Raw genomic sequence first — 20,571 nt, 5'->3', positions numbered from 1 at the left:
ACAGGAGGATAGATACCTTTAACGTAGACTGGAATAGCGCCACATCAGGTTGCACCCTGTGATATAAGGCAAGAGTATAAGCTTAAATAATTTCTGTACATATTACATACCCAATATTTTCAGATAGTTTTGGAGTGTCGGATGTTTTGAAGCAGCTTAAACTGAGCGCATTTGTTGCATGCTTTGCAATTACGCCGATTATTGGCCCTTTCTCTCCCGCCTGCGATAAACAAGAATCTGATGTAGATTAGGCCACGGACTGTGGACTAAGTTGGGCCTCCTGCGTGGACGACCTGCAGATTGCTGATAGCCAGGGAAGTTACATTGTAAGTTTGTAGTTTGTAGTTTGCATTCGTGCGGACTTGTATTAAAAGTGCTGCTATTTGGCCAAAGGACATTTTCATCTTTATCATAAGTCAGAAAAATTGGGCCTAAATACAAAATCGGGCTTCTCATTATGACTTCATGAACTATGCTGTTGTCCGATCCAGACGAATCCTGTCCTAAACAGCACGTTCCAACTGGCTGGAAGGCAACCAAATCGTCCTTGTGGTTTCCGCATATGATTTTTTTTTATGAAACACAAAATCAGACAAAATTTGGTCATTTCAAATAAAATCATTATGTCCTTTGGCCAATAGAAAGTCTATATTCCTATAATATGAAAATACAGCGAAAAGGACGAAAGTCCTTTAAATGGCTGAGAAAAGTAGATTTAGTTCGTACAAAAAGTAAGCGAAAGCTCGGAGTCCTGTGCAAAGCATATCAAAATCGTCCTTGTGGCTTTCAAGATATGGCTTTATATATAAAAAGGACATTCATACCGAACCGGCCGTAAATTGAACAATTTAAGCACAATCCCGTAGTCCTTTGGGCTGCATACAGTCCTTGCCTTACCAGCTTAGAATATGCAATAAGAAGGACGAAAATCCTTTAAGGAGCTGATTAAACGAGATTCTTGCCTGTAAAGAAAGCGAGCTGTAGATCGGCCATATCCTTGCGGATCGTGATGTCCTTTGGTCAACCGATAGTCCTCGTCCTCCCGATTTAGAACATACAATAAAAAGGACGAAAGTCCTTCAGACTGCCTAGATATGACTACAATTCCTTTGTAAATTAACAAAGCCATAACTCAGCCGTATCCTTGCATATCCTGACAGGACCTGTGTCAAACAAATTGTATGAACAAGGACTATAAACTGGCCAAAGGACATCAAAATCGTCCTAGTCGTTTTCTGGATATGCGCAATTTTCGAAAAAGGACATTTTTTAAATAGCCATAACTCGGCCAAATCCTTAAGGATATCGGAAGGATATACCGTTTTGAACTCGTGGGAAGCGAGACTATCGATTGGCATTCAAGGATTTCTAGAATTCGACAAAAAATTTCATCGAAATTTATCCTAGGGGGTTAGTCGCAAAATTGGCCAAAATCGAAAAATTCCAGACTAACTTTGCCATTTGAAGGACTATCGGGTTGTCCTTTGGCCAATAAATAGTCCTCACCCTCCCATTAAAGAATTTACAACCCAAAGGACGAAAGTCCTTCAGGCAAAAAAGTTTTAAGGACAATTTTGTAAACAAAAAATAGGCTATAACTTGGCCGTATCCTTGCGTATCCTGACGAGTCATATGTCAAAATAATTGTATTAAATAGGACTACCGCCTGGCCAAATTTCATTAGGATCGTCCTTGTAGTTTGGGAGATATTCAAGGATATGTGTTTTCAGGCCATTTCCGGGCGCTCCGCGACTGAAATTTTACAAGTGAAAATACAAGTCCTATGATTCTTAGATGACCCCATATTTTTTTGATGCAGATCGATGCAGTGGGTCTATACGATCCTAACGCACCATGTCCTTTGAAAATCTGCAAGGATATGACCGAGTTATGTCCTTTTTTCTATACATAAAATGCTTCTATATAATTTTTGCCTTGTTTAATTTGAATGTGTTTTTATCTTTTCAGATTGACAAATTAAGGACCACAATTAATTTCAAGGACCTTCACGACTAACAAAGCAATTTTTTCCAGGATCGGACTTTAATTAGGCCAGATATAGCTATTTTACGTTCAAATAAGCTACAATTCTAATTTATGCTCGTTTTTTTATCATTTTAAGACAAATAATTAAGAAAATTAGAATAAAAACAACAATTTTATAAATTTAAACATGAATAAATCAATTATTTCAAATTATATCCTGTTTTTTTTATTTAAAAATTCAAAAATCAACGGTCTTTTGCATACCCGTGAGGGGGTCTATTGGCAACCGCTGGCTGCCGAGAATTTTCTTAAAATCTGCCAAAGTACCAGGCGAACAGAAATGCCCAGAAGGTCGATGAGTTTTTCGAATAAAAATTTTCGTTGCATAGCCTTAAGGGGCAGAAATGTAACTCAAATAATATGAGTACTGTTAAGTTACAGATCCTGTAAAATGAGTGCTGTAAGGTGGCTGTTAAACAACAGCTGCAGCTGCTGCTAATGTAAAAGGGCTCCTGAAAGAAAACGCATGCATGTTTTTGGACCATTTCTGATCCTTTAGGTTTCCAAGGACTATATCGATGGTATGGTATAACCAAGGATATGCTAGTCAACAAGAAACCATACAGGGGGCTGGGCTCATGCTCGGGGCGGCTGTAGAAAGTAGCATACATATTTTTGGACCATGTTCTTGCGCTTTTTGCGAGAGCTTTGTCCTTTAGGTTCGCTAGGACTATATCCTTGATATCGAATAGCCAAGGATATATAGGTCGACTAGGCACCATGAAGAGCGATGTCAAATATTGCTGAAAAATACAAAAAAAAAATAAATTTAAAATACATCCAATTTTTAAAAATTATACATTTAAGATTTAAGTGTTGAAAATCGGCGAAGCACTACAAATTTTGATTTTTTAGACCCGCTCGGAAATATGACATCAGAAAACGACATAATTCCGGCGATTATGTCGTTTTACGGCGATATAAGTAGCTCCGCCGCTCTAAAGACGACATATTTCCGCGCGGAAACTTTTTGGATTATGCATATGTGTGTCTGCTCTTAATAGCTCAAAACAAGACATTTACAATTTCTGTACACCGATTTGTATATATACATATTTAAATATTGTATTAAATAAAAATGAAATTAATGTTTTGGTCTGTCCGAATTCACTTTCCATTGCTAACATAAAAAAAGCTTAAGAGACTATCACTCACAATAACAGACCATATTACTTTATGCGGCCACATTAACTCAGAATAAAGTCGCGCAGGTCCACAGCGCTCAAAAAAAAAAAACGGCGCTCAGAACATCAATTATTGAGTGGACCAATCAGCGATCAGCACCGAAAATTATCAGGAGCGCGTGAGCGCTGGCGGATAAATGACAGCGAACACCCACACAAACAGGTGGCTGCTTATCTCTCCCTTTGGCTCATCTTTGGCTCGTACACGTGTTTGTGTGGGTGTGTATGCCAAGCCGTGTGGCGCAGCGCTCACACTCTGATTTCGATCGCTTGCTTATTTTCTGGGCGCCGGTCCGTTTAAGTCACTCGATCAACAATCAAATTAAAGTTAACATTTTTCCGATAGGGTATTATAGATATTTAATTTAGCTTATTTAATAGCTGCCTTCTTAGGAATTTGATTTAATAAAAACGTAGAATTTTACCTCCGGTTACAGTTTTTGTACTCAGATGAGGCTAAAAAATACAAAATTAACAATTTATTAATTTTTAAAATCAAAAATATATTAATTAAATACCTTCTATTAATTTTAATTTCAGAACCAATCCAGATTTAGCTTAGCAGATTTTGCTGAAAGACAGAGAATGAAAAATGAGTTAGTTTTTGTAAAATATAAAATATCGGTTAAATTAGGTTGGACTTTGAAAAGACATACCTTTTAGAATTCGGGCAAGCCTTTAAATCTTTCAGAGCCGACCCAGATTCGTAATAATTCTGATTAACCATTGTCTTTTGGTTAAAACATAAAGTTAGATTTGGTTAAAGGTATATCCATTGAATGCAATTATCAAGGTTATCTGTATATGAATGGGCTTGAATGTTTTCTTGACCTGGGAGGCATGTCTGTACAATAAAATAAAATAAAATTAATTAGAATTTTGTAGTTTTTAAATGATTCTAGTTCGGGCTTATTACCTCATGGGAGACCTGAAAGCCTGCCCAATCAATCGAACGCTAAAATTTGTGTATTTCACAGCCGACTAAAATTTGGCAACCACCTTGACGTAAAAAGGCAATTTTTTACATGTCAATTGATACTCCCGATAGGTTCGACTCCATAAGCGAGTTTTATTACAGCTCCAGACGAAATTAGCTCGAGAATTTTCACGTATCAAATCACGCGAATTCTGGCATAAGTTAAAACAAAATTATGTTGCGCAGACGCAATGTGGACGAATTATCTACTTATGCATCGCAGCCACAAACACGTATAACAAAATAATAAGTAGCTCAACAGATTGACTGATGGGGCCACACTAACTCAGAATAAAGTTGCGCAGGTCCACCACAGCGCACAAAAGAACGGCGCTCAGAAAATAGAGCACGCAAACGAGCAGACGAGAACATCAATTGTTGATTGGACCAATCAGCGATCAGCACCGAAAATTATCAGGAGCGCGTGAGCGCAGGCAGATAAATTACAGCGAACACCCACACAAACAGGTGGCTGCTTATCTCTCCCTTTGGCTCATCTTTGGCTCGTACACGTGTTTGTGTGGGTGTGTATGCTAAGCCGTGTGGCGCAGCGCTCACACTCTGATTTTGATCGCTTGCTTATTTTCTGGGCGCCGGTTTCGTCTGCTCAAGTCACTCACAATTCAACAATCAACTTGAAGTCAATATGTACACTTTTCTATTAGGCAATGTCGACTCGGGGGAGTCTGAAAGGTTAAGTTTTAGGAGCGGATATGCATATGCTATTTAGCTGATTTAATAGTTTCCTTCACAAAAGTGTAACTAAATATGACGAAAGCAGTTATCGCCGAATAATTAAGTAAACGTGGAGTTTTACCTACAATCATCAGAGAATCAATTTCAGCAGCTCTCTTAACGGAATTTTTATTTTCATAACTAAAAGGCGATGTGATTGTCGAGTGCTACAGTTATTGTGCATATACATACATATTGATATTTTCGCATTGCCCAATACATACAAACAAACATATATGCATACTTTTTTCTCCGCATACAGAGCAAGCAAATGATCACCAGACAAAATTCATTTTTGGAGCGATAAGCAACAACAATAATTCACGCGAGAGCCATTCTACGGTAAACACCGCAGAGCTATTGCACAGAAGCATAAGTAGATATAAATTGTGAGAACACACACGTGCATATGTATGCTATATGTACGTATGTATGTAGGCGGAGAGAATCGGCAAATGTGCGCGTACGTGTGTTTGTATATATGTGTGCTAGTGTATTTTATTCTTATTCAACGGGCTTTTATGAAATGCACAATTAATTATTTTTTGAAGACTTTGAATGGCTTTATAAGGGTTATTTAACTGCGACTTTAAATAAGGGCAAGCTTTTTTGGGATTTGTAAGTCTTTAAAATCGACCGCAGTATCAACATTTGGATTCCATTTTTGTTAAGCTCTAGAATACGAGTTTTTTTAAATGTATATTAATACACACGGTCTGCACGAATCCGAAAACGTATAGCACTAGAAACACGGACGGTATTTACCCGAGAAAAGTCAATATTAATATTTTTAATCAGCTTCACTCGACTGCTGCAATTCAACTAAAACAGAATTACGTTGCGCAGAAGCAGAGTGAGAAGAGATCATCGCACAGAGATAAACTCGAGTGAGCGCGATTCAAAGATAGATAACTTACATGCAATCACACACATGCAAAATGCAGAGGCATTCGTCAAAAATGTGCAAGAGTGTGTGTATATGTGTGCTTGTGCATTATCTACATGCAGACATTTTCGTCGCGCTCTCCCGAATTTTTGTGAGCAGTAACAAGACTTGCTCAAACTGTGCCCTTTTTCATCCCCTCCTCATCAAGCTTAGTTTTGTGTAAACACACATACACACCCACACACATGTACAGGCAGAAGCAGCGCGAAATATGTATGTATGCATGTATGTGACTTGCACATGCGCTTATCGCTTTAAATAGTCAATTGTACATTAACACAGGGCGAAAATTCTGCACATCCGCAAATTGAATGTTGCTTGTTGTTACGCAAAGGAGCCAGATTTCAGATAAGAATAACAATAAATCTATAATACTTTCATTTTGTTATTATAAAATTGAGCAAGCAAACGATTCCAAGATGAGCTCGGACTCAATCAATGTCTGATTGCATTCCATGCATTCTAGGTAGATGAAACATCATTGAACACACACACAAACATGCAGAAGGAGACAGTTGATATGTTTGTATGTACATACGTATGTAGGTATGCATTGAGCTCACGAACTTTTGATGCTGCTTCCACAAACTTTAATTATTGTCATAATAATGTCAATTGATAATCTCTATTCCATATACATACATATGTATCATTCGGACGATAATTTCTTTAAAGCTCCACAAATTATATATTTTAAGACCGACAACATGTAAATGCGAAAACAAAGTGGACAAAAATCGGGGCTCAGCAAATTGAGAAAGAAGCCCAAAAGCTCGAATGAGCGCCATTCAAATGTAGATAACGCATAGGCAAGCACACACCACCATAAATATATATCACTTAAGAAAACACACACACAAACATCTGTATGCAAAGATAATCGCCAAATATGTACATGTGCATGTATATATGACTGCTAAGCATGCTGCTAATATGCTCATGGCATATTGACTTTTGGGGCCACACTAACTCAGAATAAAGTTGCGCAGGTCCACCACAGCGCACAAAAGAACGGCGCTCAGAAAATAGAGAACATCAATTATTGAGTGGACCAATCAGCGATCAGCACCGAAATTTATCAGGAGCGCGTGAGCGCAGGCGGATAAATGACAGCGAACACCCACACAAACAGGTGGCTGCTTATCTCTCCCTTTGGCTCATCTTTGGTTCGTACACGTGTTTGTGTGGGTGTGTATGCCAAGCAGTGTGGCGCAGCGCTCACACTCTGATTTCGATCGCTTGCTTATTTTCTGGGCGCCGGTCCGTTTAAGTCACTCACGATTTAACATTCCAAGCCACTCAGAATTTAACAGTCCATTTAAAGTCAATTTTAACATGCTTTTATTGGAAGCTGCTGATTAGTCTGTAAAGGGTATGTTAAGTTGCGGCTTTTGTATATTTTATAAGGCTTAACTAATATTTGCCTTTTTAGGAATTTTCTTAATTAAAAAAATAAGTATTTTACCTCCGATCGATTATCAGACGCACAATTCCAGCAGCTATTAATGGTGTCTTGTTTGCACAACTAAAAGGCGATATGTATTGAAAAATGCTCAAAATATATATCAAAGTTGGCCAAAAGATTGTTGACTTTTTAGTAATATTATTAGAAATATTATTTGTGTTGTGTGATTTAGTTTTTATACATCTTTTCATATTTCACATTTTTCATATATATCGTTTTTTGTTTTTGCGTATAAGATGTTGGAAGAGGAGGATGATGTCAAGAAGGATTCACGTTACAGCTATATAGACACAAAACCAATCTACAGCAGCGACGTTTTAACCGGCAACTGGTTCCAGATGCGTTATGTCGATTCTCCACAGAGCAGCACTGCCATAGTGCCGTGCATCTTGGACGAGTGCGTGAAGCAAAAGGGATGTGAGCGGCATGTGTCAACTAGCCAGGAGGCCTATTCAGTGGAGGGCTTAGAGCAAAAGGACGCGTCACGCACTTACATCGAGTCGAGGTTGAAAAAATACAGCAATTTCATGTCGCAGCGCTACAGCAATAAGTACCTGGATGCCGAGAAATATGAGAACAATTTTATGTCATTGAATTATTTGGTGTACGAGTTGTGGCCCAAGATTCTGAAGGAGGAACGTGAGCTTGCCATAAAGCAAATGTCCGAAAAGGATGCCCTTAAGAAGCAACTGCATGACCGGAAACTCGACAGTCTCGATTCGTTTGGCAGTCATAGTTCAATCAAGCGCTCGACTTGCAAGGAGTCATCCTCGGTGGGCACAAACTACAAACTGCACTTCACGGGAAGATATGTCAGCCCAGTGAGAAGTGCCAAAATGAAAGATATGATTGACAGACTGACATAATAAGCGACTGGGATTCATTTTGTTTTTTATATAAAATTGTAAAATTTACACCGAATTGGACTGGTTGCGAATAAATTATGTCGAGTGCTCTAGCACTTGGTGGTAAGAAAAAGACTTAACGATTAACTCGTGTTTCTTTTTCTTTTAGATTTCAAAGCAATCTATTCATTTTGAGTATGTTTTGAAGCATTTGTTTTGTGTTACTTTCAGAGCGTTGAGTTTTCGGAACAATTTACAGACTTTATTTTTTCGTTGTTATTTCGTAGTTATTGTTTTCGTTCTTTCTTTGGGGGTTTGACTTTGGATTAGTTCCTAATGGATAATATTGTTGTGCCGCCGTATAGCAAGAAAGTGCTAATTGGCAATTGGGTCGATCGTCGCTATGCGTTCGATGAAAAGACCAGCGGCATTTTGCCAGGACTGAGTCCATCCGATAAATGCGAGAAACTTCGCTCACTCAGCCAGGATACCTATACCAATGCCGGCTTTTCGGGCTTAGATTGCAAGCAATATTTCAAGGAGAAACACGTGATGCGTGTTCGCAACTTTTACGCGGGCACCACATCGAATGTTAAGTTGATGGACACTACGGAACTGAAGGAAAATTATACAACTACCAACACATTGGTCTTCGACCTGCTGCCCAGAATACGTGAGGAGCTGCATGCTATGAAGGCTCAGCCGGAGCGCGGCATACCCGAGCCGCAGCAGAATGTGGACATGCTGCAGTGCTTTGGCAATCGCACAAAGACCCACGACTATGCGAAGCATTTCAAGTGCCAAAGGCAATATGAGGAGTCGCTGCGCATGCAGACCACATACGGCTCTGCCTATAATCACTGCAAGTAGCCCAATCGATCAGTCGACAAAGCAATTGGCCAAATTATCAATAAAGAACCAAGCTGGGAACCCTACAACATAGCTGTGAAGCCAGCTGGCGACAATCCAAGCTAATGCTTCACAGCTAGCTCCACAGCTGTATTGTTGAGTTCATAGCACCTACACATATCCACACACTTTCCATCGATCTTTCATTTGTCGAGTGCTGATTTTGGTTTTGATTTATTTGCATTAGTATATAGTATATATAGCTCACCTGACTTCTCGCAATGGAACCTTGTATAGAAATTATGTTTACTCCGGCTAAAAACGGAGTCAGTTTTCATGTCAGCATTTTGATTATCTTTTGAAATATATCTCAGTCTGATTTAGGTTTAACGATTCAGTCGTTCGTCGTTTGGCTAATCCACGTTCCAGCTCGAGACTCGGGACACGTCTGGAAATGAGACAAGGTAGATTTTCAGGAACTCTCTGCTAGATATACAAAACTTGTGTCTTGCTTTAGGGTCAACAAATGAACATGTTTCCAGTCTGTTTTTTTTTTTTTTTTATATTACAAGATTCAATTTATTTCATTTTCCATGTTCTTGTATAATAATTTAAGTTTTTATTTTCGTAATTTAAGTAGTTTCTATTTTTGTTTATTTTGGATGCCAGAAATTCATTGAAGTTCCATTCGAATTTTTAATTTTATATATGTTTTTTTATTTTTTTTTGGTTGCACATGCTGTTGCATTTCTTGCTTAGCTTTTTTTCATTACTTTTCTTTTGAAATTAGTAGGTCGATTAGACGTTTACAATACTTTTGCCATGTTATATAATATATATGTCTTTAATATTAATAATTATTACAAAAAGTAAAATTTGACGACATTAAACTAGACGACGTTTTGCATATGTTATACTCGCTTAAATATTTTACTTTTGCCTTGCTTTGTTTTTGTGTGTGTGTGTGTGTTTTTTTTGTCATGTTTTTTGCCTTAAAATCGTATGCTGGAGTAATTTTGGACAATTGTTGACTGCCTGGAAATTGTTGTTGTTGTTGTTGTTGTTTTTACTTTGGCTGACGATTACATTATTAAAATTATGCTTAAAATCTAAACCAATGGAAAGAGTTGTGGGCGTGTCTTGTGGCTTGTGGGTCTTGAGTGTTTCGTGTTCTTAAGTCTTTTTTAGGTGGTCAAAATTTGCAGTGTTTGCTTGTGTGTGTGTGTGTGTGTGGGTGTGGGTGTGTGTGTTTTGTGTGTGTGTGGGTGGTTGGTTCTGGTTTGATAAGTAGAATTTTCATCAGTGTGGGCATTTATGTTAATGTGTTGTTATTTAAGAAGTGTGCTGATTATATGCTCATATATAGCTTTTGTTTTGGTTTTTGCTTACAACAATTAAAATTTTGAATTTCCATTTTGTTTTTTTGTTTTTTTTTTTTTTGGTATTTTTGTTTTGTTTTGTTTTTAGTATATTTCCGTTGTATTTTTTGAGATTTTATATAGTATATACTTATTTAGCTTTTGTGTTGTGTAATGATGTTTTCTTGCTTGCTTTCGAATTTTCCATTTTTCCCCCATTTCCGGTCAAAAATTCAAAATTGTTTAATATTATCGTTTTTTGTTTTCGCGCTTACTATAATTTAGTAATATTTTTAATTTTAATACCTAAAGTATTTTATTTTAAGTATTACTTAAATGTTGCTGAATTTTTGTTTTGTTTCCGCGTTATTTTAATTTGTTTTTTTTTGTTTTTTTTTTTTTTTTAAATACTTTTGTAACTTTTTTTTTGCGTTTTACTTTTTAAAAAATGATGCTTAAACATTTGGCTTAAATGTAAATTTTGTTTTATTTGCTCCGAAAATGTAATTTAATGTAAATTGTAGTTGCCCTGAATGCTCAATATATATATTTTTGAATTTTATAGTTGCCGAGAGGACTTTATCATTTATGTTTTAGCCGTGAGTTTCAAAGTTTTGGAATAGGCCGAGAAAATGTATTTGCTTGTTTCTTTCATTCTTTCTTTTTGTTCACCAACCGTTTCTTCTTTTTACTTGCCTTTGGGTCAAGCCATCATTTTTTATCTAAGTTTATGATTTTAAAATTATCGTTCTGAAATGACCAAACTTTTCCTTGACGATCCTCGCAATTTTTTGGGACATTTTTGCGTGTTTATGTTTTTCTGGTTTTTGGTTTTTGTTTTGACAAATGTTTGCTCATTCTCTTTCAAAAGTTGCTTAAATTATCTTCTAAATGCAAATTGTTTATCATACTTTTCGTTTATTATAGCCACAAATATTTATTAAAACTTGAGTTCGAAACTTGCTTTGCCAGTTAGTTATTTTGAAATGTTCGCTATGTTTTTTGTTGCTTGTTGTTGTTGTTGTTGCTGCTGCTGTTGTTGTTGTTGTTGATGTTGTGTGCAAAAAAAGGAATTGGAAAACTTCACATTGGAAACAAAAATTGGTTTAGATTGAAAATCAAATCGAATAATTAATACAAATTGTTCAAATTAAATAAATAAATTGTTGTAGCCAGTTTTATTGCTTTTCATGTGCATTTTTTTTTCATTTTGTTTGTTTTTTTTTTTTTGGTTTATTTTTGCTTTTTCCAATTATTTTGAGTTGTTTTTTTTTTTTTACCAGTAAAGTGAGATATTTAATATTTGTTGATTGTTTAAGGTTTTGTCTCTTGTAATATAAAAAAAATGTTTTTCTTATATTTTTTCTTGTTATTTTTATGGTTTTTGATTTTTTATATATTTTTTTATACATATGTATAATTCGCCTTTCATATGAATTAAATAGAAATTATATAAATTCATATATAAAAATTGTTTAACAATCGTTTTTAGCTATTGTTAGTTTTGCTTCATTAAAAAATATATGTATATAGTTTATTTATGTTTTTATTTTTATTTTTATTTTTTTTTCATTTGTTTTCAATTTTTATTTTTGTTGAGTTTCGTTTTGTGTTCTCTTCTCTATTTAAGTTGCATACTTTGCGTTTTTGATTTGCTTCAACTGATTTTTGTTTAAGGACTTTCAAATATTTAGAATTATTTTCTTTAATTAATCTGTTTGCTGTAAATTCTTGCACTCTTGTCTATTGCTTTGCATTGTTGATTGGCTGTATAAAAGTTGCTCTCAATAAGAAAAATGTATTGTTTATTGTACTATGGTTGCTGTTTTGCGGTATATGTTGCATTTGTTGTATGTAACTCGTAAAGTTTTGGTTTGGTTTTACAGAAGATTCGATTGGTTTATTGTTTGAATTGAATCTTATTCAATTTGGTTTTTGTTCTGTTTTAATTGTAATCAGGCTATGGCGTCTGTACCAGGTAGTCAGGCTGCTAAAGTGCACCTTGGCCCACCTGTACAGCTGGTATCACTATTGCTTTGTTTGATTTATGGCTTTGATCTCTTCGCGTACACTGCTCAACAAACAAACTAAACACTTGGTTTTTCTCACTTTCTGATAAAAAAAAATTGCTATGTTGTGACAAAACTTAAGTTAGGGATTTGGGTTTATGTTTAAGTGGATATGTTGCGATTGTTCAACTGAAAACTGAGAGAAATTCATGAAACTCTTACGATTCTCAACTGGTTTTGGGTGAGTGTTCAGTGTCTAACACTCGTATGTGTGTGTGTGTGTGTGTGTGTGTGTGCGTGTGTATGTGTCATTTAGTTTAGAACATAAATTTTAGCTATGTATTTTTATTTGTATTTCGTATTTGTATTTGTATTTTCATTTGATTTTATACAACGCACTTGGTATCTTGGCGGAATGGGTATAATAAATAATTGATTTACTTACTTCGGTACTATTGCAGTTTCTTTTTATGGGATTCTTTGTATCTTAACATTGTATTTGTATGCACTTGTGTTTTGCATTTTGCATTTTGCTTATGTACAGTTACAGTTCAGTATAATAATAATTATATGCATAATAAGTAAGTTGTTTGCACTCTTAGCTGAACCCTAAATAAAATTTGTTGCTATTGTTCTGTCTGTTTGCTCAGCTATGTATTTCTATGGTAATTATGTGGTAGTCCCTGTCAATCGTTTATAATAATTAATTGCAAACTGTACTATTCACGTGAAAACATATAATATGGATAATCTTTAAGTCTGTAAACCTGATTAATCTGTTTGTCTGTTCATCTTTAAATAAATGCCAAAAACATAACAAATTGTGTTCGGTTCTTCCGTTCGTTCTATTGATTTTTGGATTCTTGGTTTCATTCTGTAGAACCTATTTCTTTCTTGACATTTCACATTGAACTTATTTATTTGTTTTTTATTTATTTATTTTATTTTTTTTTGTATGCTTTAAGCGACCGCAAGTTTTAAAAATATTTGTTTGCATATTTCACTTAACACTTAGTCAAATATTTTGTTTAATTCTTTACTTATTTTTTGTCTTTCTTAATGGGTTTTAGTAAATGTTACTATTATTGTGTTTATTTATATATCTTTTCTTTTATATTTTTTTTGTTTTTTTTTTTTTGTTCTTTTGAGTTTTGACTTTTGCTATTTTTTTGGTTTGTTGTCTCTGTTTGTTGTATTTTTGCTTTATTTAACTATTGTTTATGGCTAACATTTATTTCTCTTGTTGCTGTTGCTGTTTCTGATTGTAAAAAATTCTGTAAAATATTTTCGGTACTATTTCTCTTGGTTTGTGGCTCTTCTGTTGCAAAAACAACAATTTACTTCATATAAGTATAATATAAATAAATCATTTGATTTGCTTTTACGTTAAATTACTTGTTCTATGGGCACATTGTGTGTATTGCAAAAAGTTTTCCATGGCCTCACGATATTATTCCTTGACTTCTAAGGGCTCTGGGTGAGTATCTCGTACAGATATATAATTATAAATTCAAAAGAGTTTTGCTTGGCGATATTTAGGAACAAGAAATCATTTGTTATTTTGGCAAATTCATCTGGAAACCCAAACCCAAACTAAACTATTTCACAACAAAGGTGTAATTGGGGGGGAATCTTAAAATTTGAAAATAACTTAAGGTATCTGGATGCTAAATACCCGAAATTCAAAGTACATAATTCATTTAAATATTAATCTAATAAATGTATATGCTCTACCATACACTGCAATAAATTCGAGGTAGAATATTAGTAAACGCTTCTCCTCCGCTTCCCATCCTCTGCTATGGCTTTCATTGTTTCATGTTTCATGTATTATATGTTCTATTTATATTCTCAACTCATTTGTGATCTGTACAATTATATGTATGTATGTCTGTATCGTATGTCTATGTTACATTTAAGTAATGAGGAACCATATTTTGATTGTTGCACAAAACTAAAATTACAAATTCAAATTCAAATTCAAATTCAAATCGTTTGATCTAACGAACGAGCACTATTTCAGAAGAAGCCCAGCCCAACTCTGTTCGAATCTGTTAGAGTTGCCAAGTTTAACCATTTTTCAACTTTTTGCAATATTTGCTTGTATAGAAATATTTTCACTGTTTCATTCGTATTCATTAAAAACTAACGAGGCTATTGTTGTTTGTTGTATGTTGATTTTGTTACTTGTTTTTCTTTTCTTTTCTGTTCTTTTCTTATTTTTCATTTAAATAAAAACAGTTTTATTTCGCTTACATCGTCCCTTGCTATTTTACATGTGTTCTGGTTCGTATTTTCTTCAGTACTGTTCTGTATATTTTGCTCTATTTTTGTCCCAATGCTTTTATGATTACGTCAAATATAAGTAGACATATGTATATATATATATATACAAAGTATATATATATATATATATACATATACATTTCGTATATATAGAGAGTATGTATTAAATACGTTAAAAAATATAATACACCATACATATAATATAAGAGTTAAGGTTTTCCATGCACTATATGCTATTTGTTTTCTTTCTTTAGTATATACTGTATACTGTATAGTAAGTATCTAGCGTTATTTATGTATATATTCCATTTTATTCTTATTCTTCTTGTTGTTGTTGTTGTTGTTGTTGTTCTTGTTGTTGTTGATGTTGTTGATATTTGAGAATTCAACTAAGGTTCAAATAAAGTGCATCAAATCAAGTTCTGACTCAATTTGAAATCAAATCAAACAGCTTTTCATGGGGCTTCTTACAACGCTTTGGGGCGTTCTGATAAATCGTTTCATATTATAGATATCCTTTTATTTTTTATTTTATTTATTTTTTTTCATTTATCATATTATTATTATTGTTATTATAATTATTGTTGTTTTTATTAATTTCAGTTAATGCTTACCGTTTCTATTTCAATGTGTATTTATCTATAATTTAAATATTTCTCATACTGTTGCTTGATTTGCTTGGAGTTTTACGTTTGTTTCTTGATTTCTTTGATGCTTTTACGATGGTTGCTCACTTAAAAACTATTATCACTATTGCAGAAAGCGAAAGCGGCTGTACTCAATAATACGAGTGTATCTCCCCATATGGAACGGTATGGCAGTGCATTCAAGAAGTATACCCTATTTTCCTCTCCTTGATACTCTGCTATACCCAGCCATATCATACACTGTAGTTGTTATTTTATTGTTGTTGTTGTTGTTGTTGTTGTTATTGTAGGCATTTACTATGAATTTTGATTTGTTTTTGTTTTTTGCTTTGTTTGTTGTCCAGAATTGTGATAATTGTCGGAAAACATTATCTTAGAATATTATACTGAAACATTTGTTTGTTTTTATCATAATTTTTATGTTAAGGATTGAGTTTTTTGGTTTTTTATTATAATTTCTCGTTTTAATTTTAAGAAGAAAGGATTTTCTCGATTTGTTTTGCTTGTCAAGTCGTTTCGAAAAGCAGCTTTCGAATTTTACTTTTTCGTATCTTAAGTTTTTTGGTTTGCCAAGTTGGTAATTTCTTATATGGTTCTTTTTTAATATCCATGCCTTTGGGTGTATTTGAGTGTGTGTTCAGTGTGTGTGTGTGTGTGTGTGTGTTTGGGTTATATGTGGTTACATATTTGTTTAGTGGATGCTTTATTGAGACTGCAATTAAAATTTCTGCTATAAAAATTACTTGTATTTGTACTCTTGGTTATTTAATTGGGCTATTGTTGGTTGTTAGGTATGCTTGTAACTTTGTGTGTAGAACTCTGATCTATAACTTTAACTATTAATTCAGGGTTCTCTCTATATAAGTATGGTTCGAGGACTGGTTCACCTATATGGCTTAAACTACGTATTTTGTTAGCCCCTTTGTCTGTCCAGGCTGTTTGTCGTGTCTCAAGTTTTATTTTTAAGATATCTTCTCGGTAGACGCGTCTACTCGTCTTCTAGGTTTTGTCATAGCCGGGTTTAACTTCGTTTTGATTTCCTTTTTCTTTTTTTTTGTTTCAATTTGAGCTTTTCATTTTTATTATTTTGTTTTCAACTTCCACTGAAGCAGCAAGTTTTGGAGCTTTCTATGCATTTTTCGCATGATTCCTTCTCTATGAAATTTTGTTTGCAACTACAAAAATAATAATTATCATGGAAACTAAATGGAAATTAAATGTGTGAAAAACCAAATAAATTATAAACTTAAAACAGCAGATTTTAGTCTGCTTGCGATATTCAATGGAGCTTTTGGGAAAATTTTGCTTAGTTTTTTATGCTATGATGTTGTTTTTTTTTTGTTTTTGTTTTTTAATCAATTTTTAGCGCCTAAATTTATGTTTTTGTTTTCTTTTGATTAAGTGTATGTGTTTAATTTTGTTGTTATGCCTAAAAATTTACAAAAGTTTTATGTAATTATTTAATTTTATCGTATGTTTCGTTTTGTATTTGTTTTTGTTTTTTTTTTTTTGCTTTTTTTTTGTTTTTGCATTTATCACAGCGACATTCAGTCTAAATTTTGCTTTTATTGGAATTATAGCATAATTTGCCATAATTGATATAAATATTTATAGTAGATATTCATTTTAGTTAACTAAAACTAAACATAATTTTGATTTAAAGCCAAAAGGTGTTTGTTTTGTGTTCGTTCGTTTTTGTTTTGTTTTCTTCTTTCGATTTTCATTTAAAGCCAAAAATAATTGTTTAAAATTTCGTCTAAAAAGGCCTAAAAGTATATAGCTTAGTGTTAATTTTGGTAATACTTATAGCAAATCATGCTGTTCTTGAATTAACTTGGTCTAATTCCAATAAAAGCCTTCATATTGGATATCATAGAAATGTATGTTGTTCTTGTTGTTGTTGTTCTGTTTGCCACATGCAATTTGTTGTGTCTCAATGTGCCTAAAAAGTGTTTTTTTAAAATTTTGACTAACCTTCTTTCACAGGTGTTTAATAAAATTTTTACAATGCCAAACAATTTCTCATCATTTTCAATCCATTTCTTTTGCCATTACTATTTTTTAAACTATTTATAAAACTTTTGCACATGTTTTCGTTAAATTTTCTTTGCCAAAAAAGATGACTATTTACAATTTCATTAGCCCAATAATTGCCGAAAAGTGTTTGTATTAAACTGAGCCTATCACAAAAATCAGACGCCTTGCCCAAGCCGAAAAACGTATATATATTTTTTTTTGTAAGTGTATGTTGTGTAAATGCCAAAAAATGTTTCAAGAGTCAAAGGTTACTCCATAAACAGATTCGAAATTATATTATATAAATATATATAATTATTTGTTGGTTTATTAAAAATGATTAAATAATAGATGCAAACATAATTTTAAAAACTAAAACAGTAAAAACAAATCAATTTCGTAATTTGATTTCGAATTGAAACTTAACATTAACATTAAGAAATAAAAATTGCATACATATAGCATACATACATATATATATATAGCATTAAATAATGAGTAGATTACTTGCAAATGGGGGATTGCTAAATTATAATTAATTTCTGTTCATTTGTTGTTATAGGAAACATATTCTATTAGATTAGTAACAATTATAAATGCTTTGACGGTACATTGGAAAATTTGATAAGAAACTAAATTTGTTGTTTTCAGTTTTATATCCACACAGATACAGATGGAGAAATACAGAATATTAGATTTGTGAACGTTTGGATAGTACGTAGAAGTTCGAGTGTTTTTTTTTTTTTTGTAAGTGCATATCTGACTATTGTTCATTAATGTATGGCACCTGAAGAGTCACATCTGGATAACCTTTTGCTATTTTTATAAACATTTTGTGTGTCGGATTTGGTGGGTGGGGATGGGTCGGGGTTTTGCCTATGTGTGGACATAATTGGACATATTACATTTAAATGTGTATTGCTAGTTACTAAAATAAAATAAAACTCAACATAAATTACACACAAACAATTAGGGTAGACAACAAATGTTTGTTTCCAATAAATTTACAACTTAAAATACAAATTGTATAATTGTTTAAATATAAATTGCATGTTCGAATTTTTTAGTTGTAATCTTCTTTTTTTTTGTTGCTTTTTAATTATAATAAAAAAATCACATCTCAATAAAAATAAGCAAGTTTTCGCTAGCTTGTGATACGAGTAACTCCCAAGGTAAACTAATAGGGTTTTATGTGTACATAATCATAATAAACTATATAAATAAAATCCTTTATATTATTTCAATTCAGTTGTCTGAAGATCAATTCAAATGAATATTCAAATATTACAAGCAAAATTATATATTTATATATAAATCATATAAGTTAGCTGCTGTCTTCTTGCCAAACGATATAAACATAATTTGCTCAGCGCAACGTCGACGCCTTTTTAACCCCCCCCCAATCCCCTTCTCGCTAGCTGCCCCATACAAATCTCCCACTCTCGTTCTCTATCCCTCGATCCTCTCTCTCTCTCTCCTTGTCGCACTCTCACCAACTATCCTAACAGTACGCCTAGAAATCGTATAACTCGTGTTGTGTGTTAATGAACCTTCTTTATAAATATGTTATATTTTTATGATAGTTTTTAAAAGTAAAAATCCTAAAACGAAATTTTATAGAAAAAGGAATCGTATAACGTTGTGTTTTGGTTAATCTACGCAAAGTTCTTGAACCAAATGGTCCACATTTTTTTTTACCATTTTGCATTTGATGTTTATGGTTGTGTGTGTGTGTGTGTGTGTGTGAGTGTGTACGTGTGTGTGTGTCAAAGGAGTTTAGAGTCCTTTTCGAAAAGACTAGTACTCGTCTGTTCATGCTTCGTTCTGTGTCTGACCAAAACTGTGTTTTGACTCTTTTTTAAAAACTAGGAGAATTTCGTGTTGTCGCATTTTAAACTAAAGAACTTATCCAGAACTATCATGAAAACCTATTAAATAGCGTGAATATTTTTTTGTTTTATTTTCTGCCTCAATTTCGCAACTTTTCCGATTCTCCTGCGAAAACGTGCGGCTGGAAAATTCATCTTTTTTTTTGTGTTTTTTTTTTTTTCAAATATTTTAGCATACTCAAAATGTGGGCGTGGCTGGAGCATTGTTTTCGTTTTTGCTATGCTTTGTTGCTGCCGGTGCTGCCGTTGGATGACGTGAAGAGCTGGTTCACTGATGACATCATAGAGATCCGAATATCGAGTGTATGTGTGGGTGTATGGGTATTGCATGCGACAGGGTCGCAGACGGCGGCGCGGGCACAACGCCATTGGGCGTGGCCGCCAGCGCATGTCCTGCATGCGGATGCGGCGGATGCGCCGATGGCGGCGGCGGCGGCGGCAGCGTTATGGACAATGTCACCGTCTGCGGCGCTGCCACCGTCGAGGCGTGTGTGGATGTGGGCGGGGCTGTTGCGGCACCCGTTGCCGTGATATGATGCGCACTTGTCGGCGGCGCTGGCGGCGGGGCAAGATGCGTTGTTGTTGTTGCCGCCACCGATTGCTGTTGCTGTTGCTGCTGTTGCTGCTGCTGCTGTTGCTGCTGCTGTTGTTGTTGTTGCGCTCCAGCTGCTCCAGTGGTGGGATGTCACTGGGCCACCACGGAGGTGGCCGCATTCTGTTGCACCACAACGCCCGGCGCCACCGCATTCGCCACGGTGACGGTCACGGGCGGCGTGGGGCCATTTGCATGGGCTGCGCTCGGCTGCTGCTGCTGCTGCTGCTGCTGGGCATGGAAGGGATGCTGGAAAGGCGGGCCGTAGCACTGCGGAAAGTATAGCTCATTCTTGACCACCGATTGCTGGGCAACCGCTGCAGCGGCCGCCGCATTGGCCGCCATGCTGCGCACGGGCAATATGTTGGCCTTGTTGTCCACCGTGGCGGGATTGTTGTTGTTGAGGAACTGCTGCGCCACCAGGCTCTTGGCATCGTTCATCAGGTGATTGGCGACCACAGCGACTGAGGCGGCCGCATTGTTCTGCTGCTGCTGCTGTTGCTGCTGCTGCTGCTGCTGGACCTGTTGCTGCTGCTGCTGTTGCTGTTGTTGCTGCTGCACCTGTTGCTGCTGCTGCTGTTGCTGCTGGCGCCGCACCTTGGTGCTGTTGGGATTCATGTGGTTGTCGATGTGCTTTGTCACCTCGTTCTCGGTGGCAAAGCGTCGCCGGCAGTTGGGCATGGGGCAGCAAAACGGACGATCTCCCTGAGAAATCAAAGAAATTGAAT

At 35.0% G+C, this 20,571-nt stretch overlaps 2 protein-coding genes and 1 long non-coding RNA gene across 5 annotated transcripts in view; 1 reads left to right on the top strand and 2 right to left on the bottom strand.

The window, feature by feature from the left end:
• Window positions 1-2,869: 2,869 nt before the first annotated feature.
• LOC26531097 (uncharacterized) lies at window positions 2,870-5,847 on the bottom strand. 3 transcript variants are annotated; one of them, XR_001450408.3, is made up of 5 exons: window positions 5,028-5,847; window positions 4,147-4,358; window positions 3,887-4,074; window positions 3,749-3,801; window positions 2,870-3,686 (listed from the first exon to the last, which is right to left on the bottom strand). It is a non-coding gene; the product is annotated as an uncharacterized lncRNA (long non-coding RNA). The 3 variants fall into 3 exon arrangements; XR_011416314.1 differs by having other exon boundaries at window positions 5,707-5,847; XR_004303514.2 differs by having other exon boundaries at window positions 4,147-5,845.
• Window positions 5,848-8,533: 2,686 nt separating this feature from the next.
• LOC6622128 (uncharacterized) lies at window positions 8,534-9,067 on the top strand. The gene has a single exon (XM_002047642.3). It carries the CDS (start codon window positions 8,534-8,536, stop codon window positions 9,065-9,067), a length of 534 nt encoding a protein of 177 aa, XP_002047678.1.
• Window positions 9,068-9,739: 672 nt separating this feature from the next.
• The window catches only part of jim, a 36,197-nt gene continuing 25,365 nt past the window's right edge, over window positions 9,740-20,571 (bottom strand). Inside the window, exon 8 of the mRNA XM_032434370.2 lies at window positions 9,740-20,548. Coding sequence (XP_032290261.1) covers window positions 19,937-20,548 — 612 coding nt within the window. The 3' untranslated portion in view covers window positions 9,740-19,936. The remainder of the gene's footprint in view (window positions 20,549-20,571) is intronic.

This window comes from Drosophila virilis, chromosome 3 (assembly GCF_030788295.1).
Source record: "Drosophila virilis strain 15010-1051.87 chromosome 3, Dvir_AGI_RSII-ME, whole genome shotgun sequence".
Lineage (NCBI taxonomy): Eukaryota > Metazoa > Arthropoda > Insecta > Diptera > Drosophilidae > Drosophila > Drosophila virilis.
This window is presented reverse-complemented; position numbering and strand designations above follow the sequence as displayed.

Bases quoted from the DNA above. Each gene is read 5' to 3' on its own strand.
- LOC6622128 (XM_002047642.3), top strand. From the start codon at position 8,534: ATGGATAATATTGTTGTGCCGCCGTATAGCAAGAAAGTGCTAATTGGC.